The sequence below is a fragment of the Aspergillus niger genome (genome assembly GCF_000002855.4).
Source record: "Aspergillus niger supercontig An02".
In the NCBI taxonomy this organism is placed as follows: domain Eukaryota; kingdom Fungi; phylum Ascomycota; class Eurotiomycetes; order Eurotiales; family Aspergillaceae; genus Aspergillus; species Aspergillus niger.
Genome location: NT_166519.1, coordinates 1,518,364 through 1,544,724, shown reverse-complemented (window position 1 = coordinate 1,544,724; position 26,361 = coordinate 1,518,364). Strand labels below are relative to the sequence as shown.

The 26,361-nt window shown below is 49.3% G+C and overlaps 9 protein-coding genes and 2 non-coding genes across 11 annotated transcripts, besides 1 other annotated feature; 3 read left to right on the top strand and 8 right to left on the bottom strand.

The window, feature by feature from the left end:
• Window positions 1–34: 34 nt before the first annotated feature.
• Window positions 35–902, bottom strand: An02g06560 (uncharacterized protein; the record flags this gene model as incomplete). Its single annotated transcript, XM_001399755.3, has 3 exons — window positions 35–653; window positions 711–764; window positions 823–902. The coding sequence occupies 3 exons, from the start codon at window positions 900–902 to the stop codon at window positions 35–37; spliced, it is 753 nt and encodes a 250-aa protein (XP_001399792.3).
• A 1,133-nt stretch (window positions 903–2,035) lies between these two features.
• An02g06550 (uncharacterized protein) lies at window positions 2,036–3,881 on the bottom strand (the record flags this gene model as incomplete). The annotated part of the gene is made up of 4 exons (XM_059746371.1): window positions 2,036–2,806; window positions 2,863–2,901; window positions 3,054–3,160; window positions 3,218–3,881. Coding segments are annotated over 4 exons (1,581 nt in total), but the record flags the coding sequence as incomplete, so codon positions are not given.
• A 2,648-nt stretch (window positions 3,882–6,529) lies between these two features.
• Window positions 6,530–7,771, top strand: An02g06540 (hypothetical protein; the record flags this gene model as incomplete). Its single annotated transcript, XM_059746370.1, has 6 exons — window positions 6,530–6,633; window positions 6,697–6,828; window positions 6,902–6,964; window positions 7,021–7,339; window positions 7,398–7,474; window positions 7,612–7,771. The coding sequence occupies 6 exons, from the start codon at window positions 6,530–6,532 to the stop codon at window positions 7,769–7,771; spliced, it is 855 nt and encodes a 284-aa protein (XP_059606860.1).
• Window positions 7,772–8,463: 692 nt separating this feature from the next.
• On the bottom strand, window positions 8,464–12,428 carry An02g06530 (uncharacterized protein; the record flags this gene model as incomplete). Its single annotated transcript, XM_001399752.3, has 4 exons — window positions 8,464–12,054; window positions 12,126–12,181; window positions 12,249–12,314; window positions 12,392–12,428. The coding sequence occupies 4 exons, from the start codon at window positions 12,426–12,428 to the stop codon at window positions 8,464–8,466; spliced, it is 3,750 nt and encodes a 1,249-aa protein (XP_001399789.1).
• A 926-nt stretch (window positions 12,429–13,354) lies between these two features.
• An02g06520 (uncharacterized protein) lies at window positions 13,355–15,065 on the top strand (the record flags this gene model as incomplete). The annotated part of the gene is made up of 7 exons (XM_059746369.1): window positions 13,355–13,391; window positions 13,447–13,779; window positions 13,831–14,002; window positions 14,061–14,335; window positions 14,405–14,595; window positions 14,655–14,672; window positions 14,763–15,065. The coding sequence occupies 7 exons, from the start codon at window positions 13,355–13,357 to the stop codon at window positions 15,063–15,065; spliced, it is 1,329 nt and encodes a 442-aa protein (XP_059606859.1).
• A 986-nt stretch (window positions 15,066–16,051) lies between these two features.
• Window positions 16,052–17,486, bottom strand: An02g06510 (uncharacterized protein; the record flags this gene model as incomplete). Its single annotated transcript, XM_059746368.1, has 3 exons — window positions 16,052–16,698; window positions 16,783–17,335; window positions 17,484–17,486. The coding sequence occupies 3 exons, from the start codon at window positions 17,484–17,486 to the stop codon at window positions 16,052–16,054; spliced, it is 1,203 nt and encodes a 400-aa protein (XP_059606858.1).
• A 362-nt stretch (window positions 17,487–17,848) lies between these two features.
• Window positions 17,849–19,975, top strand: An02g06500 (uncharacterized protein; the record flags this gene model as incomplete). Its single annotated transcript, XM_059746367.1, has 9 exons — window positions 17,849–17,900; window positions 17,974–18,515; window positions 18,590–18,634; window positions 18,688–18,754; window positions 18,801–19,078; window positions 19,136–19,242; window positions 19,314–19,446; window positions 19,502–19,762; window positions 19,850–19,975. 9 exons carry the CDS (start codon window positions 17,849–17,851, stop codon window positions 19,973–19,975), a joined length of 1,611 nt encoding a protein of 536 aa, XP_059606857.1.
• Window positions 19,976–20,876: 901 nt separating this feature from the next.
• Window positions 20,877–21,608, bottom strand: An02g06490 (hypothetical protein; the record flags this gene model as incomplete). The annotated part of the gene is made up of 4 exons (XM_059746366.1): window positions 20,877–21,130; window positions 21,186–21,304; window positions 21,390–21,547; window positions 21,600–21,608. 4 exons carry the CDS (start codon window positions 21,606–21,608, stop codon window positions 20,877–20,879), a joined length of 540 nt encoding a protein of 179 aa, XP_059606856.1.
• A 133-nt stretch (window positions 21,609–21,741) lies between these two features.
• Window positions 21,742–22,180: a mobile genetic element (Remark: Vader is flanked by 44 bp inverted repeats (IR);~Title: transposon Vader - Aspergillus niger).
• Window positions 22,181–22,295: 115 nt separating this feature from the next.
• Window positions 22,296–22,425, bottom strand: tRNA-Phe (AAA). Its single transcript has one exon. It is a non-coding gene; the product is annotated as a tRNA-Phe (tRNA).
• An 87-nt stretch (window positions 22,426–22,512) lies between these two features.
• On the bottom strand, window positions 22,513–22,639 carry tRNA-Asp (ATC). The gene has a single exon. It is a non-coding gene; the product is annotated as a tRNA-Asp (tRNA).
• A 628-nt stretch (window positions 22,640–23,267) lies between these two features.
• On the bottom strand, window positions 23,268–25,638 carry An02g06470 (uncharacterized protein; the record flags this gene model as incomplete). The annotated part of the gene is made up of 5 exons (XM_059746365.1): window positions 23,268–23,303; window positions 23,403–23,477; window positions 23,592–23,744; window positions 23,879–24,970; window positions 25,093–25,638. The coding sequence occupies 5 exons, from the start codon at window positions 25,636–25,638 to the stop codon at window positions 23,268–23,270; spliced, it is 1,902 nt and encodes a 633-aa protein (XP_059606855.1).
• Between the last annotated feature and the right edge of the window lie 723 nt (window positions 25,639–26,361).

Sequence of the window (26,361 nt, the reverse complement as noted above, 5' to 3'; positions counted from 1 at the left end):
TATCCATCATTACTAACTAAATAATACTAACAAACTAATGCTTAGCATCCGCCTTCATCCCCTGCTGAATCCACCCCTTCGACTCCTCCGCAATCTTCTCCGCCTTGGCCTTATCCTTCAAGAGCTCCTTAATAGTATGCGGACTCGGCACATGCCTACCCTTCTCAACGCCCTCCCTAGCAGCCATGCGCTCCTCCCACGCCTTCAGATTCGGGAACTCCTCAATATCAACTCCCGCCCACCCGGCCGCCGCAACCCATCCCCAATGCGAAATATCCGCAATACTGACGTGATCACCAACAAGATACCCAGACTTCGACTTGGCGAGGTGCGCATCCAGCACACTGTATAGACGTCGTGTCTCGTTGATGTAGCGGTTCACGCCGTACTCGATGCGCTCGGGCGCGTACCGGTGGAAGTGGTTCGCTTGGCCTTGCATGGGCCCGACACCGGCGTTCTGGAAGTAGAGCCAGCTGTTCTGTTCGTAGTATTCGCGGGTTCCCTGGGGGTAGGAGATCTTGTGGTCTTTGTCGTATTGTTCCGCCAGGTAGGTGAGGATGCTGCCGGATTCGAAAAGCCGGATCTTGGACCCATCCGTGAAGGTGTCGGTTAAGGCGGGGATGCGGCCGTTGGGGTTGATTTCGAGGAACCATCTGTGTTGGTGGTTAGTGGTGGTGAGTTGATGTGAGGAAGGGGGTTAGGGAGCATACGGCTCTTTCTGGGTGTTCTTGGAGATGTCAATCTTCTCGACTTTGTAGGGCAGACTGGATTATCGCTTTAGTCAATTGCCGATTATCCCAGGAAGGTGTATGTTTGGCATACCCAAGCTCCTCCAGCGCAATGGAAATCTTAATCCCATTGGGAGTCTGCGCAGTGTACAGGGTAATGTCGGGGCGGCTCATTGTGGCGGCTGTAGCTGTAGCTGTAGCTGTACTATACAAAGAAGAAGTAGAAGAAGATAATAAATGCACTCGACTCTGAACAGAAGGACTCCGTGAACCGAAGAACGAATGCAAGTAAATGGATGATGATGGGGATGATACAAAAGAAGATGCAGAGCGACGACAACAACGGGCATTAAATAGGCCTCTAGACCCTACACGAACCCCGCTCATGACCGACCAGATAACTCTACTCCTCCACGATGATTAATGCAATGGAACAGCTAACAATGTCCACTGGTTGAGGGGGAGTTAACTAGTAACCTTAGGGAACATGATGATGCCATTTTTGGCTGATTCATCCGTGGCCCCACTTGAGCTTGAGGTTTGATTTCTAAGCTACTTACTTTTTCCTGCATCGAAGTGTTTCTATCGGGGATTTTATTTTCTTATCGGGTGGGGATAGGTCGGTAACTATAATATCATGCCGGCTTACTGTACGGTTAGTTTATGATTAGGATTGCGTGATTCGTAGTTGGCAGGATTAAGGACAGGGGTTGCATTGGAATGCTCGTAGGTGCAGGTTAGTAATCTACTGCATTTGTTACTGAGGAAATGCATCGCTGCTACTAGTAGTCCTTACTACTATCGGTGCTGACTGCTGTCCAGGAGTCCTACGGGGTTGGAAGAAGCTGACCGGAAACAGAAAGCATCGCGGAAACATACGGAGTACAATGCAAATTAGTAATACTCCAGTTGGCTTCCAAAAAAACACGAGCACAAATAAGCACAAATAAAGTTATGCAAAACTGATTGTTATGTGCAATCGCAAGCTTCAGAGCCAAGCCATACAAAGAGCAACTATATATACTACCCTAGCTATATAAAAGTATAAACCAATAGCAACCAACAAAACACCGAGAGGATCCAACACACAGGTAGCCCGTAGGCTGTGGATAATCGGAGGACACGGCCGCCAAGCGTCGATGTGCTGAGACACGAATGGGGGCCGAATGAGCATTCACTCAAAAGGCGGCCATCCACCAGCCACCTTACCAGGTAAAACTCTCCTCGATGAAATCCACCTGCGTTTGGTCCTGTCTCTTGCGGCAGACCCGTCGAACATCGTCGCTCAGGCTTCCGTTTCCACATACCAGCACTCCCATTGCTCCGACCTGGTTCTCGACCTCCATGTTGATCAGGGTGTCAACATTAGGGCGACCCGGGAACATTTGAACGGTAGCGCTGGGACTCTGGATTTCCTTGGTGTTGCGCGGGCGCGTGATGAACAGCATGATCCGGAGGACCTCACGACGGCGGTCCATCGCCAGAATGCTAGTCATCCAGGGCCGGATCCACTCGAGATGTTCGGGGGACTGGATGATCCAGACCAAGGTAACGCGACGGGCCGCCACGGTCCCTTCGGCAAAGCCCTGGACGAGATGCCGCACAAATGGTACTTGATGTGTGATGCCGACACCGCCTGCAAAGAGCATGACCGTGCCATAAGAGTCCATGGTATGAATGCTACCATACGGGCCTTCTGCGAACGCTCGCAAGGTTACCCGTCCACCGGCGGAGCTCTGAGCACGCTGGAACAATTTATCGGTAAAGCCAGTGCGGCGACGGATCAGCAAGGAAATGGTTGTCTTCTGGAGGCCCGCAAGGTCTTGCTGGGTCATAGGGATACCCTTTTCGCTTGCGGGGAATTCCTCGGCTTCGCTCCACCCGACGGAGAAGGGGTGGCTCATCCAGAAACCAATGGATGGGATATACAGGTAGATGTGTTGGCCGGGCTTGAAGGTCCAGGGCCGTGCCATCTTCAGGGTGATTCGCAGGGCATCGCCCGGCAGGGCCTCGACCTGCGCTGTCGTGGACTCCCTTCCGCAGTTACGGTACACGATGATGAGGATGCGAGCGGCTCGCTAGGATCTATTGTTAATTATCTGTCTCATCTTCAAATAGGAAAATGGTGGCTTACCTCGAGAGCCCAGAGGATGATGGCGGCGAGAAGGTAGTTCTGGGACACCATACCATCCAAATGTATCCACAGGAAGGCAAACGAAAGCACAACGAACACGATGTGGAGGTGAAGGAAGGTCTCGTAGAATGCATGGCGAATGGGGGAGGGAGAGTGCACAAGGAGGGCAGTGAAGGCGCAGGCAGCCTTACAGTCAAGTTAGCCAAATTCAAGCGTGATTTTCCATGAATGCTTACGATCAATCCACTCAGCATGAAGCTGCTCTCTCCAAAAACCATCCCAACGATATCCCAACCGGCTATACACCTATCAGCACACAAATGAACCATGGATTTTTACTAGGGCTGCAACATACCTTCCTGGGCCTTGGGAACCGCCCAAGCGAACACATGGGCGATCGTCTCCAAGACGACAATGCGAGCGAGCCAGCGGTGAATCAAATTGAAGGTGTCAAACGGCACCTGAAGCAGGGTGATCAGGGGATTGTTCCTGCCGGCCATGAGCACCACCGGGATAAGGTTCACTGTGGCCATGGTTCCGGTGCGGTTGCGGATCAGGCCCGCAACCGTGGACTCCTCGGACCCATAGGGTACTGTAACAACGCAAAGGACGATGTTCATGACGATGATGCCCACCAGGATGAAGGAATGGAACCGACTGGGCAGCGTGCCCATGTTGACAGCTCGGGAGAGCTGAAACTCGCGGTTGTGGCGGGTACGGAACAACGGGGCATAGATGATATGGTTGTTGATTTTCGCGAGCATGCTGTCGGGGTGAACGAAATACCGCTGGCGTTCATTGTTGAAACTTGCCAGTCGCCTCATATGACTGGCAAGACGATGCCACATCTTCCAGACATAAATGAAGGCAGCCATTAGGCCAAGAACCAGCAGAGTGAGACGAGCGAGATCATCGTTGAGCATCTCATAAAACGCCCAGCCCCCTCCTCCATGGCGCTTTTCGAGCTCTGCTGCAGAAGCAAGTCCGACCAGGGACGAGCAAAGAAGAAGAGAATGCATGTTTGTGTGTGAATTGAAAAATGAGAAGAAGAAAAAAAGAGTGGAAAGGATATCTCGACAATCGACGTCAAGATGTACTAATAGGGGGATATTTCTTGCAGGAGAGACCAGCTCTACCCAGACGGACTTTTTTCTTCAGAAACTAAATGCAAAAGAAGAAAAAAGGAAAGAAAATCCCGAAATGATCCTCGTCAATGAACCATGCACGAGACCCAATGAGGAGTATATGAAGTCTCTAGTTGTTGGACTGGCGTGGGGAGAGCAAGAATATCCCACGTCCAGCTGAGCCAGGGTTCACCAACAAGGGTATTGTTATGGCGCTTTGTCGAGCAGCGGGAAGATCACAACTTGAACAAAGACCAAGCGACAAGGCTGGCGGCGGATCGAAAGGAAATACGGTAAAAAGCTTGGTGTGTCTTGATTTACAGAGAATGGACGGTCGCCTGGGAACTGGGATACTTCCGTGTGGAATCTCTCGACAGTGGCGGGCAACGGAACGGAATGTTCAAAATGGAAATATGAACCAGTCACACCCTTTGCTCTTCAGCTTCAGAAAGGAAAAAGGTTCTGACAAAGAATGAACGAAAAAAACCGGTACCAACAGCCAACAACTACCCAACAGCGAGGCAGAAGCGAGCCAAATCGATTGGGGGGCGTGGGATAGGTACCCAAAAAAATAGCAGGGATAGAAGGGAAAGAAGGGACTGACTATCCTGTAGCCGATATGTGAAAGGGAAAGCGCTTAACAAAAGGAAAAGCAGGAGAAGAGGAAAAAGAAAAGTCTACGAAGAAGAAGAACGAGCAGAATAATTGAGAAAGATCTCCAGAGGGCCAGTGCCAAAAACCTTCTCAATCTTCCTCCTCGCCCTTGGCTGGATTGGAGCATTGCGGGTTAGCCGGCGACTCATCAGGGCCCAGCATCCGGGCCCATCGAGTCAAGTCAGTGCATCGCGATAAGTGGAGAGAAGGGAGAATGAGGTGGAACACTGGACAGGTCGAGCCAGGTCACCAAGAGACGCTGGGCCCGTCCGGGTGACTCCTGTCAAATTTGCCTTCCATGCCAAGCGAAGCGGATATATGAGGCCATCGATCGAGTTGAGAGGGGGGGGGAGAGAGAGGATGAGTGGGTTCCTAGATGAAACAACCCAGCGGAGGCCGGATGAGATCTCGCGGCTTGGCTGGAGGGAGCGATGACCGTCGCCCTTGCGTTGTAGAAGTTTAAGAGCCAGTTAGCGAGCCAATCTTGGCGGCGAGGGCGGACAAGAGCGGGCCCCAAGTGGATTTGGCGCGGTTTGAGGTTTGAGGATGAGCAGAAGAAAAGAGTCGGAGAGTGTCAAGATAGGCAAAGACCTTTTCCGATATGGCGAATCAGAAGAGATAATAATGATAGTAGTTCTAGACAGGAGTTCTTGTCTTGAGTGGTGTGGCCATGATTGCCGGTCATTGCCTATTTGGCTGGTGATATCAGACAAGAATTACCGAGAACAAGAAGGAGAGACAAAAATAAGGGCAGAAAGAAAGAAAGAGGGACCTATTCTTGGCACCGGGAGACCCGTGATCTGACTGATTGATTATTCCTCTTCCTTCTTCTATGCTTAACATATACAAAGTCTCCGGGAATAAACTCTCTGCACAATCCTTTCTCTTGTGTAACTAACTTACCATGTCTCTCTCTCACACACATCATGATGAGACATTAATTCTACTAGTAGATACTGATATCAACCACACGGCACACCAACCCCCAGCCAAGGATAGAAGGATTGTTAATGTTTTACTTTTGGGGGGGAAATAGTAGTCTAGTAGTAGTCTACAGCAAGTTCCTATCGTCACGCCTTCCCCAAAGCAGCAGGTGGAGAAGTCCCTCATTCATTTACTCATCGATTCAAGAAAAGTGGGAATTAATATGGGATGAAAAACAAACCGTCATTTCATCAATCAGAAGTAATATGATTATTCCTGGGGTGATTTTGGTAGTTGATGAACTTGTCGGGGTGATTAAATTAATTAATTAGTTTCATTTTTATCCTGATTTATACTTCCCTTCTGCTGTCAGTGCATGATGATATATGTCATCTGTCAATGTTATTATTGTTAAGCTACAGTCGTGCGACAGTCTTGTCACTGCGGCTGCTTCACTTCTTCCCGCTCAGGAGGTGACCGTCTGACTGACTGACTGACAGATCGTGGGGGTTTATGGTCTTCTACTTACTGGAACTACTACTCTACCATTCAGTAATACTACTTAGGGAGTTTCAGACAATGAAGCCATACCTAACCACATTAGTTCACCTACCAGGGAATTTAGTTATCCATTTTCAAGATCTACGATAGAACAAAGCTAAAATTCCGTGCCCATCCCATGCCACATAGTATTTCCCTTTTTTCCCCCACGGCAAATCCAACCACCGGACCCAAGAATCAAACGAATGAATGGCTGTTTTTGCCCGCGGGTATCATTTATCAATCAGTCGATCAATTCAGAAACCAAGAAGATCCTCCAAAAAAAAAAAAAAAAAAAAAAAAAAAAAACCTAATCACTCAATCAATCAATCAATCCACACCCTACCCAGAATTAATCGGTGGCTCCATCCCGAATTCGCCAGGAAATAAAATGGTCACAATAATACTCTAAAATCAAAATGAACATGGACAGACCAGACCATCCCATCAACGACCCAGTGATGGGGTTCGGTCTGAAAATTGAGACCTCGCCAACAATCATTGCCAATTTCCCAAAGCCCGAGCGAAAGTAAAAAGCCACAACCCCCGCGCTCACAAGGAATTCAGCTCGTTCTCGCTGTCATCATCAGAGCCAGAAATTACCCGCTCGACAGGGGAAGATCGCGTACGAGTGGAGCGTCAAGGACGCTGCATCTCCGACGGTGTGGGAACCAGTGTTGGAGGAGGAGGTGGTGGTGGTGGTTGTTGCCGTCCCCTACTGGCGGTGCGGATCGGCGGCTTCACCACACGGGCTGATCGATGATAACCACCTTGGTTTGGGGAAGTCAATCTGATAGGATCCGCGCAGGAGCTGATGAGTGTGTTCGGGCCCTTCTTCAAGACGCTGGTCTTGGCCTGGGGTAATTAATACACGAAAGGGCCCGTCCGTGTCCGGGCGGCTATCGGTGCAGAACAGGACGCGCCCGCGTATCGCTGGCGAGGCGCTGGCCGTAACTGGAACTGCAGCCCTCGTTCCTCAACCGAAACTGAAGTCTCTTGGGAGACGGTGGCCTCCAATCAATCCATCCCGCACCCTTGTGTCCCGCTCATCGATGGCGCAGATGTCACGCAGGATGCAAGCCTCCTCTGGAAGGTTCAGGGCTGGGCGACCTGCTACTGGTTGGAACATCGACGCTCGGCTCTCGCAGCAGCTGGGCTTGAAGCGCCGTGGGGAGCCAGGCGTTTGGCAACTGGCGTGTGCTAGCCTTCCAGTCCCCTATGCTTTCTTCCTATCGGTACAAGTGAGGTGGCACATCCAATACAACCCCCGCCAATGCTATTGCTGTTCCGCAGCCACCTTGTCGAGCGGAGGAATTCCCCCGTTACCATCAGCTGAGCAAGCTTCCATATAATTGCGCGAATTTCCCGAGGTATCCTCACAGTATTGAAACACCTATTGGATAAACTCTACGAACTGTTCGACTGCATTGCATCCTGTTGGTATACCAACAATAGGCAGAACAATTCTAGATATTCCTGCGAACCAATGACCTCAGGCATTTGGCAGCATCCGCTCATGCTGGGTCATCAGGCTCCTCTCCTCGTCTGAGAAATTACAGCCCGTCTCTGGGCCGGGTTTCTTGGTCAGCGGAGGGGTGGTAAACAGTCAGGGGCTTGATCAGTCATGGCTTTCTACTACTGCTGATTTTATGTGTAGGGACACCTAAATAGATCCAAGATAGCTCTGTATGGTTAGGATATACAGCGAGTCGCAATCCAACGGACCCAGGATCGATGCAAAACTGAAATAAACTGAGAGATACTGGAAGTAACCGGCAGAGACGGCGGAATGAGAAGATGTAAACATTGCTGCTGCTGCTGCTCCTCTGGATGCAGTTAGCGCCGATAGCCAGGGTCACTCGCTTTCAATCCTGACTATTAATGACATCGACTTGTGTATTCCCAGCCATCTAAGTTTAGAGTTGGATATTTTGCTACAAAGAGAGGAGAAAAATGAACCAAAGACATAGCATCGTTACAGAGTCGTATTGGGATAACCACCGATCATCGTATATAATACATAGCATGCGAATCGCCCGGCCTGGCTATGCACTGCCCGCGATAGAGAGAACCCCATGCCAAAAGACGTGAAATGAACAGGACAATAGGAAGAAGAATGAAATAATAACATAGAACCATCAGCACCCAATTCGGTGCGGGAGTAGAGAGATTTCTGCAAACGGCCCGCTCATCCAAAACATCAACTCTTTGCAGGGATATATAGAGCCAAATAAATACCTCTATTAAGACAGGCATAGTACAAGGAAATAAACCCAAGATAATTTTTTTTTAGCTCGGCCAGCGGCCATGCACAGGGAAATAGAGGGTAAGAGAAAAGAGATGAGACAACCCATCATGCTTAAGCCGAAGACTTCTTCGAGCCACGGAGCTTGGGGTTGCTGGCAGCAGCGCGCTTCTTCTGCTTGGCCTTGGAAGAACCGGCATCACCGCCCTCGATGAACTTCAGCAGCTCATCGACGCTACGGGAGTCCAGGGAGGCACTGCCGGGAGCCCTGGCTCCAGCGACCTCGGGAGCAGTCTGGCCAACCTGAGGCTGGATCTTGGTGCCGAGAGAGCGAGGGTTCATGTTGACCCGGCGCAGACGGCGAGCCTGGATGTCCTTGGCATGCTTGGCGATCGAAACCGCGTTCTGAGTGAGCTGCTCCAACCAGGTCTCGGCTTCCTTGGTGTTGCGGTCGTTGGGACCCAGTTGGCTAAGGAAGATGTTGTAGGCATCACGCATCTTGCCAACGGCACCCTTCGAGTCCTGGTCAAGAGCCAGCGCCTGGGCCAGCTGGAACAGGATGGTCGCGGTGTTGATCGACTGGCGGCCAAAGAGAGACTCGCAGACTTCCAGCGAGGCCTCGAACCACTTGCGAGAGTCCGAGTACTGCTTAAGGTGCTGCAACATCACCGCGGCGTTGTTCATGGTGGTGATGGAATCGGGGTGGTTGGCGCCATAGATGATCTTCCAGAGGTCCATGGCGTGCTTGATGTAAGCCAACGCAGTCTTGGTGTTTCCAGAAGCGTGCTCGAAGAGACTGAGGTTGAGGTAGCTCAGAATGGTGTCAGCGGAGTCCACACCCAGAGTACGCTCAGTGACGATGACAGCCTTGCGAGCCAACTCGACGGCCGCTTCCTTCTCGTCGGTCTGGTAGTACAGCATGGACAGCTGGTGGTAGAGCTTGGCGACCTCAGGGTGGAGGATGCCGTAGATCTGCTCGTGCAGAGACAGAGACTCCAAGATGAGCTCCTGGCCCAACTGCTTCTGGTTCTGCATAAGAGAGATACGACCGGCCTCCAGAGCCTCCTCAGCAAGGGAGCTCCTGGGGGAGGCGTCCTTGACCAAGGGCACAATGTTGAGGATGTCATCAGGGACAATGGCAAGGATAGGCTTCTCCTCCTTGGCGGCACGGGCGGGAGAGCTCGAATCGCCACCCTTCTTCTTCTTCTTGTTCTTGCCCTCCTCCTGGGCAACACCGTTGGCACCGTTAGTGGCGGGGGCCTTGGCAGGGATCTGCGACTTGTCGAAGATGAATTCCCGGGCACCAAGCTGCAGACCGAGCTTGATCGACAGATCACGGAGAAGCTGCAAGTGTCTAAGAGAGTTGAACCACTCGGCTTCCAGGGTGAAGCGGTACCGAATGGTCACCTGCTTCTCAATCGCAGCCCGGAGAGTGGCAGGGGTGGCCTTCTCGAAGGAGAAGTCGCCTTCGGGGTAGATGGAGCGCAGAGAGGCGTCGATCTCGGCAACAGGGTTGGGGTTGACATCAGCACCCAGAAGGCAGTTGAGCAAGTGAGAAATGCAAGAGGCGACAAATGGCGCCGGCACGTTACGAAGGTATTCGTTGGCAATGTGCTTGAAGGCACGGGCAATCATCTCCTGGACAAGGAGAGTAGACAGGGCATCGAGACGAGAACCCTTCTCCTTGGACAGCTGAGCCAGCTTACCAAGGTAGCGGATGTTGATACCACGCTTGTGCAAAAGCTGGCTGAGGGACTGTCCATCCATGGGGAAGCCGACATCACCGTCGTGCAGATCCTGGATCAATTCGGGCATGATCTTGGAGCGCAAGTAGTCGCAGGTCTCACGAACCTCCTTCTCGTCCTGGGCCCACTGTTCCTTCTCCTCATCGGTCTGGGGAACCTGGCCGCTGCAGACGTCGGGGTTCAACGCAAGCGAGAATCCGGAGATGTCAACGCGCTCCTGGTCCTCCTCGCTCTTCTCTTCGGAGGCCTGCTCCTTGGATTCGGTAGCCTCGGAGGATTCAGCCTTGGCAGCATCGGCCTCAGCCTTGGCGCTACGGCGGCGCTCGACTTCGGCCTTGACGTACTGGCTCATCTTGTGCCTCCAGTAAGATTCAACAAGCTCCAGTCTCAGGACGGACATGCGGTGCGGGTAGGCATCGCTACCTTCCTCCTCCTGCCACATGACATCCAGGGGAGTCACGCGGTAGAGGTCAAGCACGTACTTGCGGCCATCAGTACCCAGAAGACCCTTTGTCTCCACGCTACCCTCAAGCTCGTGGCGCTGGCCCTCCTTGTCCCACACGGCGTGCTTCTTGACGCGAAGAGCCTTGGACATCTTCTCGAAAACAGACACAAAGTCGGGGTGAGTGGCCACGACATCCTTTCCTTCAACACCACCATAGTCGATCTGGTGCTCACCGGGCTCACGCTGCTTGAAAATACCGGGGACAATACTCTGACCAACGATACGCTTGCCGAGGTAGTCGACGACAACAGTTCCCGGGGTGAAGAGACCGTTGATGTCGAGCTGGTTGACGGCCTTGATGCCCACAACATCCTTTCCGACAGCGACACGGGCAGCCTCGTCACCACCCTCGGAGGCGAAGGTGCCAACACCGTCAGCACCGAAAGAGTAGAAGATGTTGTTGTAAACGAAGATCTGAGCATCGCGGCTCTCAGTGGGGTTCAGAGGAGCGACCTCACCACGAGCCACCAGGACGGCACCGCGAGCGGCGGCCTCGTTGTAATCAGCGAACAGCTTGGAGGTCAAGCGTTCACGGAAAACACGGTCCTGAACAGTCTCGCGAGGCAGCTCCCGGGTAGTCTGGAACTCCTCGTTCCAGTCACGGAGGGTCTCCGCGTTGTCAACGCCGGAGATGAGGTAGTTCTCCTGGGAACGGGTGATGTCTGGCTGGTGAGCGTTCGCAGTCGAGGTGGGAGGGGGAACAAGCCACGGGTTGTTGGGGATGGCGTTCTGGAAGGGGAAGGTGGTCAGGAGATCCTTCTTGTTGTTCGACTCCTGGAGGGCTTCGAAAGAGGCGTTGAAGGAGGGCGACAGGTGAGCGATCAAGGTGAGCAGCGAGTGCGCGCGGCCACTCTTGGGGATGGTCTTCGGGGAAGGATCGAACTTCATGTTCGAGTTCTTGTTCACGTAGAAGCCGGAGATGTGAGAGGTGATCTGGAACTGCTCACCCTCGTTGGTGGTGACCTGGAGGTAAAGCAAGTGACCCTTCTGGCGGAGGTGGTAAGGAACGGGGTTCCACGGGGAGAGAGAGATGGCCTTGACGGTCTTGGGAAGGGGAGCTTCGGCGCGGGGGAGGATGGTCTTGAGAGAGGGGGAGCTAGTAATGTCGTACTTGGACAGGGAGTGCTCCTTCTCCGACGCATCAGCCACCTCAGCGGAGATGGCATCGTGCAGAGACAGACCAGCGCTGATACCATGGAGGTTGTCAACCCGGTCACCCGCAGCGCCAACCAGCTCTCTCATGCGAACAACGTGCATACGAGCTTCCTTCTCGTTGTAGGGATCCTCCACCAGGGTGATCTCAGAGTCAGCCTTCAGGTCAGGCACCTCGGACAGCTCGACGAAGTCATTGATGCGCTGGCCGTTGAATTCGAGGTGGAAGCAGGTGTACTGGAAGGTGCTGGGCAGCTCGACAATCGATTGGCGCACATCTTGAACTTGTTCTTGGCTCGACACCTAAGTATTCGGGTTAGAAGGTCTTTGAATCATTCCTCTAGTCGCATGACACCTGTAGACATAATACCCACCATCACCTGGATCTTGTAGGGCTCATGAGGGAGCTTGACGGTGATCTGGAAAAGACCTGTAAACGATGACTCACGGTCAGTAACATGTACGCAAGATCGAGTCATAAGCGACAGGAGACGTACCACCGGTGTTATCCTCTTCCTGAGTTTCCTCAGGGTGGTTACCATTGGTGAGCTGTTCGGGAGTCTCTGTGGGCATAGTTAGTTTTACTGGACATACAACCAAGCCGGGATCGGTGATTGACGGCTGGGAAAAGCAGGCGAACCTTTCGAGTGCTCCAGTTCGCCATTGGTCTGGGCCATTATGACGGACTAATTGGTAGTAGATCGAAGGGGAAAATAGAGAATAGAATAGATAGGTAGCACTAAATAAGACAGAGCTACCTGATGACGGCTTGTGTAGAACCCCAGCAAGAATGGAAAGCGGGTGGCGGTGGAAGTAGTAAAGGATGAAAAGGATGAGAAAACGGACGGGGGAGAAAACAGAAGCAAAATGGTATGATACAAGGACAAGGGGAATTGAATCGAATACAACCCGACCCCGTACGCAGGACAAGAAAGGGAACCCCAAAAAAAGACCCGATTAAGAAAGAATTGGCAGGATGGAGGGAAAAGGTTGAAGCTGGAGAAGAGCACACGGGGAAGCCGGGCAGGAGAAAATTTCGCGGATGCGGAATACCCTCGGAAGTGCTCGGGCGGTGGGAGCCAAAACCGGCACCAAAACTAAACGGGTGGTGGATTGGTGGATTCGTGGATTCTCCACAACAGTTGGGACGATGCCCCGGCGACCAGATAAGGTGTGGATAATGGAATATAGTACTTTGTTGTAACTTGTAAGTCGGCATCATCGTGAGGTGAGTAACTTGAATCTTAACATCTTAACGCGACCCAGGACACGAAATTGGTTTTGCGGAGAAGATCGATAGTTAGTAGGTAGTGGTAGTAAGTAGACCATGGCTCTCGCGGGCAGAATTGAACAGTGAGATCATTGCCGCAACCTTACTTTTGTGCGACCTGGGACACACCTGTCACCATGTTTGCAGTATGCATAAAACTCCTCCATTGAATGATGGTATTGAGACCAAGAATCTGTTGGATTATACTGTAGAAGAGGTCAAGTCTCTTCAGTCTGGACTCGCCGTTCATCTGTTGAATTGAACTCCCCTTTGTATCGCCACCACTACAAAGTACTATCCACTAGATAAAGCACGAGGACTGAAAAGTGCATTATGGCTGGAGGTTTCCTCCCATATCACGAACCAGGCAGTACGTTGACGATGCCTTCACCACTGCCATTATCATTAAAAACTGACCACATCAGTTGTCAACATTCTCATCCTAATCTCCTTCTTTTTCTTCCTCTCACTAGCGGAATGGATCTCCTCCAAAATCATCCGCGCCGGCATCATTGGCCAGATCGCCGTCGGTATCATCTACGGAACGCCACTGGCAAACATCCTGCATGCAGACTGGCAATCCACTTTCCTTGCTCTAGGTTATATCGGCTTAATACTCATCATCTTTGAAGGCGGGCTAGGAGCCCGTCTTGACCTCCTGAAGAAGAATTTCTTCTTGAGTATGATTGGCGCTGCAACAGGGGTTCTATTTCCGATCGGACTTTCTTACCTGCTCTTGTACTTGGGATTCGGTTATGGTGAGTATGCGTTACTCGATTAGGACTCTCAAAAGTGACACATCCCGGCAGGTGCTGTTGAAACCTTCATCGTGGGAGCATCTTTGTCTGCTACTTCTCTCGGCACTACCTTTGCTGTTATTTCAACCGCTTCCAGCACGGTCGATCTCGCCCAAACTCGCGTCGGATCGATCCTCGTAAGCGCAGCTGTCATTGACGACGTTGTCGGTCTGGTAATGCTAAGGTAGATGACATACTTGCCTGAAACCCACCTTCATCACGGTTTAACTCATTTGATACAGCGTCATCAATGATCTGGGCGAACTAGGCCAAGGCCACTCTGTCAATCTAGGCTGGCTAATTGGCCGCCCGATTGTAGCCTCCATCGGCATGGCTATTGTAACCCCTCTGGTAACAAAATTCCTCTTTGCGCCGCTCTTCCGCCGCTATATCGAGTATCACTTCGCTCGATTCGACCACATCTCCAACATCATCCTGATGATCTTGGTCCTCTGCGCATTTATCAGCATTGCCGCGTATACGGGGACTTCCATCCTCTTTGGTGCGTTCCTGGCTGGTACATTCCTGACTTATATTCCCAGTAAGCACCCAGATGGACCGTTTGTAGTCATGAGCCGAGAGGAAGGCGAAAGAGAGGAGAATAAGAGTCCGACATTTGTACACACTTTCGAGCGGTACCTGCTGGATGTGCAGAAGTATCTTATGGAGCCTCTCTTCTTTTCGAGTATCGGGTTCGCTATCCCCTTTGTGCAGCTTTGGACAGGGAAGAGGATATGGAGGGGTATTGTCTTTACTCTTCTGATGCTTTTTGCAAAGGTATTCACTTTCCACTCTCGCTAATTTTGTCTCTAACATGACAACTAACAATGAACCAGCTCATCGTTGGAATCTGGGTCCCACTTTGGCAATTACTATCCGGTTCCAACATCCTGAGCAGAAAAGTAGCAAAAGAGTATCCTAGGGAAGAATATCACAGCGACGAGAGCACAAAACCAGTCTGGTCTACAGTCTGTCTCTCCGGCCTACTTCTCGGCTCGGCAATGGTTGCCCGCGGCGAGATCGGCCTCCTCATTGTCGAGGTCGGGTACAATGAGACTTCATACGTGAGTGAGGACGCCTTTATTACCGCCGTATGGGCGATTCTGCTTAACACGGTCCTTGGTCCTGTAACTGTGGGGCTGCTGATGAAGTTTCATGGAAAGGAGATAGGGGAGGGGGCATGGGGGCTTCAGGGGACTGCTCCTGCTGCTGGTGACGATTCAAGTATTGATCCCTCACTTGGGTGATATGCAGGACACCACTGTCTCATCATGTTATCTACATGGTTTCACTACAAGCCATTGCCTTACTAATGACCTTGAATCTTTTCCCAAGACTCATGATGACATGTGTCAGAACACCAGGCATTCCCCAGCGTACGCATTGAACCATTCATGCTCAATCTGGACCAAACCCTCCTCACCAGGTGGCCTACTTCCAGTTCCAGCTCAGCCAGCTATCTACTTGCCAGATTGTCGGCTGCTGCTATCCAGTTCCTATCTCAGCGACAAGTACCAAGTCAACTCTACAGGCAGATTTGTGGCAGATGAGGCTCAGGGTCAACAAACACAATGGCCAATAAGGGCAATAACTTGAACTCAGATAAATTTCGTGTCGAAGGATATCTTGGCTTCCCTTTACGCCGTGGCATTTTCAATCTCTTGAGGCAGCATTGAAAAGTGACTGTTTGGCACAAAGCACCGTCCAAGCCCAGAATACCACACTAGCCTAGCCTCTTGCAGGGATGAAATCCCCGAACCCGGCAGGCACATCCTTCTACCCCACTTCTCTTCATACAGCGATTTTCCTGCTTCGAGTTAGGGCTGAGTTGCATGAATTCGGCACTAGATGAATTTCCTGACAACGGAACCACTCTTGACCCTGTCTCTCGTCCTGTTTTCTTTGGTTTGATCTATGCAGGATGTTTGCAATCATTACACTTGGTTCGGATCATCGCTTCTATGGGGGTTATATTGCTGGTGTTATGCCTAGGGGTTGGATGATGGGCATCTTTGGATACCGAGATCAAATGCCTTTCGTCAAGGATACAACGCAATATGATTTGTTAGATTTGTTTTTGTTTTAAGATAAACAGGTTCTCGCAATAGACAATTTCAAGTCTCGATGGTGGCAGAATGAGAAAAAATATTCGCTTTCTTCAGAAGAATAAACAACACGTCGAACGCGCACGGGATTGCAAAGCACAACTCGATAGCATGACCACTCAGGTTGATCAGCTGTAGAAAACATCCTTGTTCTCAGGATCGGGTCGATATTCGTCAGACGAGCTGCTATCTTCCGCCTGTTCCACCAGAACCTCCGCCTTACAAAGCAACCAGGAGGTGCGGCCTGTGTCCTGTTGCTGCATGTCTAGAGGCGCATTGTGGACGGGCACAAATTGGGTGGGGGTATCGTACCGGAACACCCCTGGTCGAACAACGAGAACTACCCGGCCGCGAGGCTTAGGGATGTACAGCGGAGTCTTTTCATCATTGTCGAAAAGAATCTCGGAAAACATAATTCCTGTAGAAGTATCGAACTGCTTCAACTCTGGAAGTTGGTGGACTTTCACCAGTCCCCCAAGCATTACCTCGTGCTTGGTGAAGCCTTTTGCGCTACCTTGGAAAATCTTCGCCAAGAGCTCACGACGTTCAGCCCTTTTTTGGGAATCAGTCAACTTGACTAAAAGCAGCTGAAACAGGCTGTCCTCTAGAAGCTGGTCTGCCAGGTTTCTTGCTATGTCTGCCTGCCGCTTGCGGCTCTCATCTCCGAAAGTGTAAGGCAGTTTGTCCCGAGGCGACTTGAACGTATGGATGTCATCTTCCAGGTTGGCAAGACCAAGTGTGACCATTTTCCACCAGACCGCATTGACTGGGCTTGCTGAAAAAAACCAGGGATGACAGCCCCGCCAGTCAGATCAAGAATGGCCCATTAGCTTAAGGGGGAGCGAGTGGAATTACTTACACTCATAGTATCTGTTATAGAGATACTGAAGTCGCCCAGGAAATGATCGATCATCCTCATCGGTATCATCGCGTTTCCCATCTAGGAAATCGAACGGTTTATCCAGAAAATGTGTGAATATGAATTTGTTGATCATTGCTTGGGCCAGGTATAGCTGGAAGTCATTACGACAGGTGGGTGCGAGTAAGGATTGAATTGTGTCCCAAGACTCTTGAACGCAATAGCCATCAAGGCTTTGGATGATCATCTTTTTTTGTTTCTTGGAAAGTGATGGTGTAGTCTCACGAACATAGTCTCCAGCCCAACGTTTGATATTCCTTCGCATAGTCCCATAATCGCGTTTGAGTGAGTTGATATTTGGATTGTATCCCACCTGGCTGATTGCCATGCGGTCACAATGGCTTTTATAGGCTTCGTAATCCTCGGCTGTCAGATGCACTGAATTCTTTCTCGATCTTTTCGAATCAGCAGACGGCGGCTCACCCCCCGATGATTCAGTCGTTTGAGGCTCAGGTGGCGCTTCATCGGTCTGGGGTAAAGCATTTTGTTGTTCCTATGAGAAGACCAGGCATGTGAGTAGGGTCTGGAATCTATCAGAATTCGGGGGAAAGGGGAGGGTGTATAAGATGGATGCAGAATGGCAGGTGGATGGGGAGTGTACTGACAGCCTCGGCTTTCCTCTTACTATTCCGTGTACTTACCATGGTGCTCAGATTCAATGGACAGGCAGAGTGGATATGAGAATGAGTATTGGAAGAGAGGAGATGGGAAAAAAGACAAGGAGGAAGAAGGAGGTTGTATCACTCTGGGCATCAACCTCCAATCCCGTGACTTGGTCTCGTTTCCCAAGCCCTGAAAACGCCACAACAATAATAGCGAAAACCCTCTCTTACCCCGCCTGCTGACGGTTTCATTATCTTGGGATTGTATAAAATCTATGGTCTCTTGGGATTGAAATTGTACGAACCAAGGGTTACGGTCTCTTTGTCTCGAACCCGTACCGATCCTCCAACCAATATCACGCCTCTCCCAGTTCCCGCTTCAAAGCTCTTTCATCTTGGCCATCATGCAGAACCAGAGACTGGTCGTTGGCATCGATGTTGGTGCAAGCAAAACAGGTAAGTATCAAATCCACTGGATGCTTCCTTCTCTGACTGTGTTTTATCACTCACGCGCCTGGAATCTCAATAGTGGTTTCCTACTACGTCACGGGAGTTGACAACCCGCAAACAAGATTCCTCCTTCTAGACAAAGACCCGATAATTCCTACAGCGATTGCCTACTTGCCGGGGGGTGGGTGCTATGTTGGCCGTCAGGCTCAGGCTCAAGAGAACTGCATCTATTGGATAAAACATATGTTTGATGATGCTCGTGTTTTACAAGACTCTGATGATGAGCTAATCAAGGAACTTGTCCTGTCGACATATGAGCACCTACCTCCCAAGCAGCGCGAAGATCCCTACCTTCTTATGTCAGATTTCTTGGGCAAGATATTAGGACATCTCACGTCTGTCTTGAAAGACGAACTTGCAGTCACAGGCCTGCCACAAGACTTCGTTTTTGCTACGCCCTCAACTTGGTCAAGAGCTGCTCATATCAAGATGGAACAGGCTGTCAACTCAGCAGGGTTCACAAAACTTAACGGTGCAAGAGTCCATTTCATTTCTGAGGCCGAGGCGGTGGCCGTATATGTCGTCAATGGGGGAGAAATTCAGATGGGACAGGAATGTCAGGTAAGTATTCAATTGAATGACACTGCCCTTATAATTGAAGTTGTTCACTTGATGACTGGGGCTTTCTCCAACAGGTAGGCGACGGAGTAATGGTCGTCGACTGCGGCTCAAGTACAGTGGTAAGATCTCATTTGTGATAACCAGATTGTTCCTGTACTAATAGAACGACCAGGACATAACTACAATCCAAGTCGACCAGCAAACCCCGTTTGACTACCAGCGGCTGACTGCTTTCACAAGTAAGCAACACCAAGGATGTCGTGATTCCAGCTAATTCATCACAAGGTAACGCCTGTGGAGCCGTTCAATTCCAGTCGCTCATCTATAAAGCACTGGAGAAGAGTCAAGAAAACCGTCCGGTGACAAGAAGGGCCAAGCTTCCTGCGTTCGCCGATTGGGCCCGAATAAACTTTCCTTGCGGTCCTGTAGCAGTCCCCGATGTCAATGGGTTTCAGCACTGTGACATGGAGGAGATCTACGATACGGTTGCCGCCAAAATTATTGGCCACGTTCGACAAGAAATTGATTGTGCCAATATTTGCGCTGGAAAAAATATTGTCAACGTACACCACCCTCTGGTTGCTCTTCCCGCTGGATCAAATGGCTAACAAGTTTGGCAGAAATTGATTTTGGTTGGAGGCCTTAGTTGCTCTCCCGATATCTCGGCAAGAATCCAGCAAAGGTGTCGAAACGAGTTCAATATCAATGTCCACCAGCCAGGTCAAGCGTAAGTCTGCCACCCTCCTTATCATAACACATCCCACTTTCCTCTTTCTAGGGCTTAACAACATGGTATAGATTTCGAGTTAGAGGTGTTTGCCTAGGTAGCACACTCTGTGGTATCATTGGAGGCTCACAACTGTCCTTTAAGTTCTGGACAAGCTATCATCTAGTCAATGCGACTAACCAATGTACCGAAGTATTCAGAAAGGTAATACGTGGTCCTGGCCTGCGAAGTTGCTGCCGGTGTGATAACCTTTTCGCAGGGAAAACGCTGCAACGAAGAGCACACCGTGCTTGTCCGCATGACACTGACCCGAACTGAGGATGGAAAGTGCACCATTCCGGTGGTAAAGAGTGACCATCCTGGAGTATATGTTTCAGTCGGGACAATTCACTGCAACTTAACGCTGGTCCCAGGGAACTGGCAATTTCTGGACGTTGTGATCAATTGCCGGGCCACAGTAAGGTCCGAAGAACGACACCTTCCTCCCGAGCGCATGCTCCATTTCGCTGTGCATGGGATAGTAGGTAGGAAAACTCGGCTTGTTGGCCACACACGAGTCGTTATGCAGCATGGATTGTAAAACCACTGCGCTCGCAGTTTTGTTCAGCTACTGTGGGCACAATGGGTAGGGGAGAAAAAGGAAGACATAGAATGTAGAATGTTCTGGGCGATTAGAATGTCAATTACTGTCGGTACCGGGTTGCAAGCTGTCTTTCCTCAACGCCTCTCTTGAATTATACTTCGTATGATCTGTCATGTAGACAGCGCACAGGAAAAATGGAGTGAGCGGAAGCTGTACAACTGTTAGGGCCAAATCTACTGCCCCTTACCACGGTACGGAAAAGTCTGAACAAATACTACTAAACCACTTAGCTGCCCCTTCCTTGACTCAAAAGGCCTTTCCATACACCCACTGTCAGAACATATGCCCCACCCAACTGAATGTCTTCTCCCAAACATCATTAGAAAGTACCTTTTCCCCCAATGAGAATGACGCTTTAGGATGCCAGTCTTGCTTGGATTTGGTTTGGACAAACAGAACATTCCTGTAACAGGATCTCTCCACACTGACCGTACAGGAGGTGCAGCTCAAACCTAACACGCCCTTGCTCTGTTGAGGCAAGAAGATAATGCCTGTCCAAGTATCAACTTATGTGGCCAACCATATCTTGGTAGAATCCCGCAAGCACGTCCCAAGAGAGGACAAGGCGTCGCAAGACGCCGATGAGCAAGTTTCTCCAATCCCTAATAGTATACATGTGTGTGCAGTGGGGAAATATATTGAGTGAGAACTTGGGACGAAGAACCGAGTTATAGGGGCGATTATGGCTATTGAAGGGGGGGGGCGGCATTTCTTTTCAGCTTTGATTCTGGATGTTGCTGTGTATGTCCATGATGGTTGTTTGTGGGAGGAATTTATTGATGGAGACGATACTCCTGCACGGTATAAAGCAAGGGTTTGTGTTAGATCCATCCAACTTCTTTGCAATGAACGAAGTCGTGATGTCCCGTCTGTGGGGAGTTGTTCGTGTTTCAGATGGTAATAGGGACGGTACAAACTCTGCTGGATCCGTCAAGGCATCTGCAACATATAGTGTGCCTCAAGCGATATACGTTGGTAGTGTTGTACACATTTAGCAACAAGATGGCCATCTTGAGCAACTCCGATATGAGGAAGAAGTGGTCTTGGGTGGGCGTAAGTCAGCCATTTTAATTTTGATCTCAGAGGGTAGACGCCGACACCAATGGGGGATCTCAAACATTGACAGTCGGGAATTAGCTGTATGCAAATAGAGGCTGTGGATAATATACAAGTGCATGGGGTCAGCATCTTCTCTTCCTGGACCAGAGTAAACTTCATAGTGACATCCGTTCATCGAATTATGGTCTAATTATTGTGTTAGTAACTAGATTTGGCTCAGCCCTGTCGCTGTCACACTCACATGTTTTAATATCATGTATTGCTACGCCCACCAAATCACTATAAGTAAGAGTAGTCAAAGAAGCTTTTACTAGTAAACGTACTCTGCTTAGTGCATTTACTAGGCTTAGATGATCTTGACTGCAGCAGAATATCTACTACGGTTATTTGTGAGAAGTCAAGTCTACGTCTTCAGGCCAGTCATGTATAGCAGACTCACTCACACCTTGACATTATTTGCGAATCCTTACTCTTACAACCTTTCCCAACTTCATGGGCCAGAGATATCTTGATCTTGATACATACGCGCGCAGGCATGTCTTTCGGGCGCAGGTTGGATGGATAATCGTTGGTGGGCTTAATCCCAGCAACCTCGACCTCTCCCTGTCAGTCTTTATCAAAAAGGTTTGGTGAAAGTAGGCGCTTCTTGACACACATTAGTCATATCTGAGTAGATCGGGCTGGAACGCAAAGATCATTAGAAACGTGCATCCCCTTTGGGAACCGGAGTGTCAATGGGTCAAGGCGGCAAATTTGGACCATTTAAAGAACTGAATAAATCAAGACAAGGACGGATAACGTAATCAACGGTCGGACGGGCCACACGGTCAGGCGGGCCATCTGGTAATACTATACAAAAGATATCTTTTTAAACATAATATATCTCTACCATCCAGGTCTAGAAGAATTAGATTTCTTCTATATAGATTTTAAATAATATAAATAATATCTATATACCTTCTAAAAATGAATATACTTTTACTTATGGACTTATCATATTACAATATCTGTATTTATATGTATTATATAAGAATCTGGTTTCATTATCAAAGTAAAAATTCTAAAAATCTGAAAAATTCATGGAATACTTATTCTTATATATATAAACTATCTACAAAGTTAGAGCTTCATAGAAGTAGTACTGGTTGATATATAATAGAATCAAAAAGACATCTTTTATATGGGATTTCAGGATGGCCCGCCTGACCGTGTGGCCCGTTCGACCGTTGATTACGTTATAGAGAGAGAAAGGTGACAAAGAGAGGGCTGAAAGAAAATCAAAATCGTGCTTCAGTATAACGAATACGATGGAAGAGAGGGAAGGGGGAAAATAAAAACAAAAAAAGAAGATGGGCCCGAACCGCGATTCGAACGCGGGGCCTCTCGCACCCAAAGCGAGAATCATACCTGTTATTTAGTTAGACACTGACAGCCGAGACAGATCATTTAGTTGAGGGCTGCTTACCACTAGACCATCCGGGCTCGTATACGTAATCAGGTGGCAAATAGAAAACAAAGGGTAAGAGAGGAAAGATTAAGAAAGGTTAAAACCAAAAAAGAAGGAAGATAGGCCCGAACCGCGATTCGAACGCGGGACCTCTCGCACCCAAAGCGAGAATCATACCTATGAATTTGTTAAACGATGAAGGTGGTGGAATGTTTGATTGGATAAAGCTTACCACTAGACCATCCGGGCTCGTATGTGGGGTTCTTTAGCCTTTTGCTATACATATATGAGGAAATCTCGGTCCATACTAGGTTTTTGTTGCCCTTGATGTGCCGTTGGCAGTGTTCAAATATATATGTTCAAGACTGCTGGAACGCTGGAAAAATTTCTGCGTCCGCTTTTCATTGGTTTCAGCTCCATGATGCTTATTCATCGCCGTCGGCGACCCGTATTTTCCGCGGCTACTGTGTGCCTATCGGCATTTATGTCCCTCAAGTTTCTTTCACTACTACTAAGTAGTTTCAAGCTTTTCGACTCACCCAGAAAGTCAGTTGGATACCGTTTTTGGGATTAATGTTATATACGGCTCAGACTGGTCCCTAGTAGAAAATACCTTTTTTTTATTACCTGTTTCTTGTCTAGCACGAGACTAGACTTCGAGATGCAAGTATACCTCTACAACTTGTGATTTGTCCTATATGTAGTAACTTGATGGGCCGCTAGCTTCGCGCAAGAACATGGAACAGTACAGAACTGATTGACTATATTTACCTACAAGTCCCCGTGGAATTAGTAATATGCCACTTATACATACTTTAAGGATGTACTTTACAATCCTTCGTCGTGGTTAACACTTACTAGTTCTTGAAATCGTATTCAATATGCTGGATATATATCGGTGGGTTTTTTAGTCTGCAATGCATCAGTACTTAGTTGTATGTGCACCTGTATTCATGCATTCAATATTGATGATGTCGTTTCGTAAGAACCATTAATTGTGACCATGCTTACTTGAGCTTGCACTTGATGGACCAGTAAATTAGTAAAACCGTATATAACAATGAGAAGCTCTGGTGCCCGAGGAATCTGCATGGTATTCATATATAGACCTCGTGGACGATCACCAATCGTCGCAGCTCCAGGCGACTCGAAAACTAGCCCCGAAATCATTCATATAGAGAAGAAAAGTACGAGGTTTACATTCATAGCCCGTAGTACTTCAGGCATCGATGGTGCGACATCACACCATTGATACCGAGCTTTCGGAAGCGGCGCCTGAGCATTGAGGGTACTCCAGGCCAAAATAGCTCTTGTGTTAAGCCTCAAAATAACGGCTGGAGCCTTAAAGGGGGTCTGTGCTCAAATTCACGCAGCAGGTCCTTCAATTTACTCAATGCTTCGAGCCTTATGCTTATAGGTATCTCCATATTCCCAGAAACAAAATCCGGTTCATCGATGTATTTCCGGTGAAAGTAGTTACGTCCCACCAACGACGATAAATTCTCTCCATATTGTAGTCCACACATCCGCCGCAATATATCTCTTGCCTTAGTTCGATCGAAGAGTAGTGGGATTGCCTTGTCGCCAATATTCGCCTTGGAATACAAGAGCGCCACGCTGTACAAGGTCATCCGTGTCTTTGGATGCCAAGATCCGAGTCGCTCTGTAAATAACCGAAAGATGTCTTCGGTAGCTAACATGGCTGGCCAGTACATCCCTTTTCTGTTGTATGCTGTCTCGTGCATTGCAACATTGGTGTCCCATAGAACCTTCTCTATTGTCGACTTCGTTCCAAGAGCCTCTGCTGCCAAGTTGAGTACACCTAAGGAAGGTGACAATTGCTCTCTCCAGCTCCAGACAAGGTGAAAGTTCAGAGCCGGTCGATTGTTCTCGGACAGTACTTGTTGGAAATCTGCACTGTCTTCCCCGTTCATCTTCTGGAGAACGGCCCTTAGCACGATCACTCGAAAACAACCATCAGCGTATCTGATGACGGATGGATAGGAAACCCCCTTCAGGAGGCATATGATATCACCGGACTTGATCAACCCCACTGATTTCCTGATGGTCCATTTTACTTTCCACAATCTCTTGTAGCCCTCATCACGCAGCCCAACACCAGTCAAAAGCACTTGCAATATGGTCTTCGTGTGCTTGTCTTCCGTGGTGACAACGAAACCCAAGATCCTTCCACTACTCTGTATGCTCGCAAATTCCGTACCAGGCCAGGTCTTCACTGATATCTGTTTATTTAGAAGGAACCATATTAATCGTTGAAAAAGCTGCTCCCAGGACAGCTCATAGTTGGGTAACAGTCCAGGTGCTTCATGAGAATCAGAGCTCAGTCCCAGTAGAGCATAGATTTTATCATGCAGAATAGAGGCCTCGTTTGTATGATGCATATCAATCAATTCAGATAGGGTGAGCTTCTTCATTGGGTGCGTACCATACTGTGGACGAAAGATTGCTTCACGAATCAGATGTGTCGTGCTCATCACACTAGGGCCAGCATACGAGCGATATGCTTCGATACCCGTGGCAAATGTGTAACCGCTCATTCTGACAGGACCACACAGAATCTGAATATTCCGAGCGAGGCCCACCTCTTGGAGGATCTGCTACCTCTCCTTAGACATCGGATATCGCTTCGTGAAGAGCAAGAGGAGGGAGAAGACGGTGGGCATAGTGTAAAATTACTTACCCACATGCGATAAAACCACCCCCGCAGGAACAGACTTTTAATACCCTCAATGGGGACGCTTCCTGATGGCGGATTGGAATCCTCTCCAGAATACACTGACTCTGCCGCGACACGAATGGCTTCTAACGCCTGAGTACTATCATCCGCCTCCTCACCCAACCACACTATCACCTGGCTGGCCTGCTCATATATGCGCGCCATGTTTTGGATCTGCTTCTCTTTTTCTCCCACATTGTTCTGGTCGATGCAAATTGCGTCGACCCATAATGTCCGTTCAACTCTATGGCCTCGAAGCCTAAGGAGTGCGGAGTGTAAATTCTTTCCTACAGAGAGAGCCTGATTGTTGATTGAGATGTTACACTGTCCGTCCGCCTCATCTCCCCACACGTATGAGAGGGCATCGTACTCTTGGGCAATATCGTCCCGAAGGGAAAGGTTGGAAAGCTGACATTCAATCGGAGCGGCTCTGTCTTTGCTTGGAAGCAGACGGAGTATGCGGGTGCTGAAAGGCCCTTGATCCAGAGGAGAATATTCAAAGATGGGCATGGTTGAGAAGAGTAATACTTCTTTTGGGTCACTTGACGGGATGAGAGTCACGTAGCGTCGTTTTTAATGAGCATTCTACGGCCGCATCCTTCCTGTGTCAATGATGCAGTAGATGGAACGCCTACCCAATCCGTATGAGTTGGATGGCAGATAATGGTGCGTTTCAGAGGCCGTTGGTTATGCCGACCGTGTGAAACAAGCCAGCTAGATGTATTTCCAGTGGAAGCCTCGTGCACCTCATGATTCAGTAAAACCCTCGACTACCTGTCCTGGCCAGATTGGCTGGCTGAGTCTTCGCTTGTCCTTGGGTACCCCGCCATGGACAACGCATGAGTTTCCCGTCCTGTAAAGATAACTTCGTTGACCACATGAATTCTCCATCGAGATTAAATCATGCCCGCAGCCTAAGGGGAGTACCTATAACTAGCTGCGGAGGCCCCACTGACAGGACGGATGAAGGCATGAACCGAGAGCGGGGTTGACACTTGTTTAGCAAATCATTCAGCATATTGTTGAGAATGCTACTAGCAACGGGTTAGATTAATATCCTCATTGGTTTGATGAGTGCGGCCCCGAGTAACGTCGTTACCACTGAAGAACAAAATAGGAGAGAAGTATCCCATAGTAAAGTAACGGTGTTGGCCTGGGGATCATATCGGGTAACATTGGCTCGCTTATACTTTGGCATTTTTTTTCAATTTCCTGATGCATCCGTACAAGGTT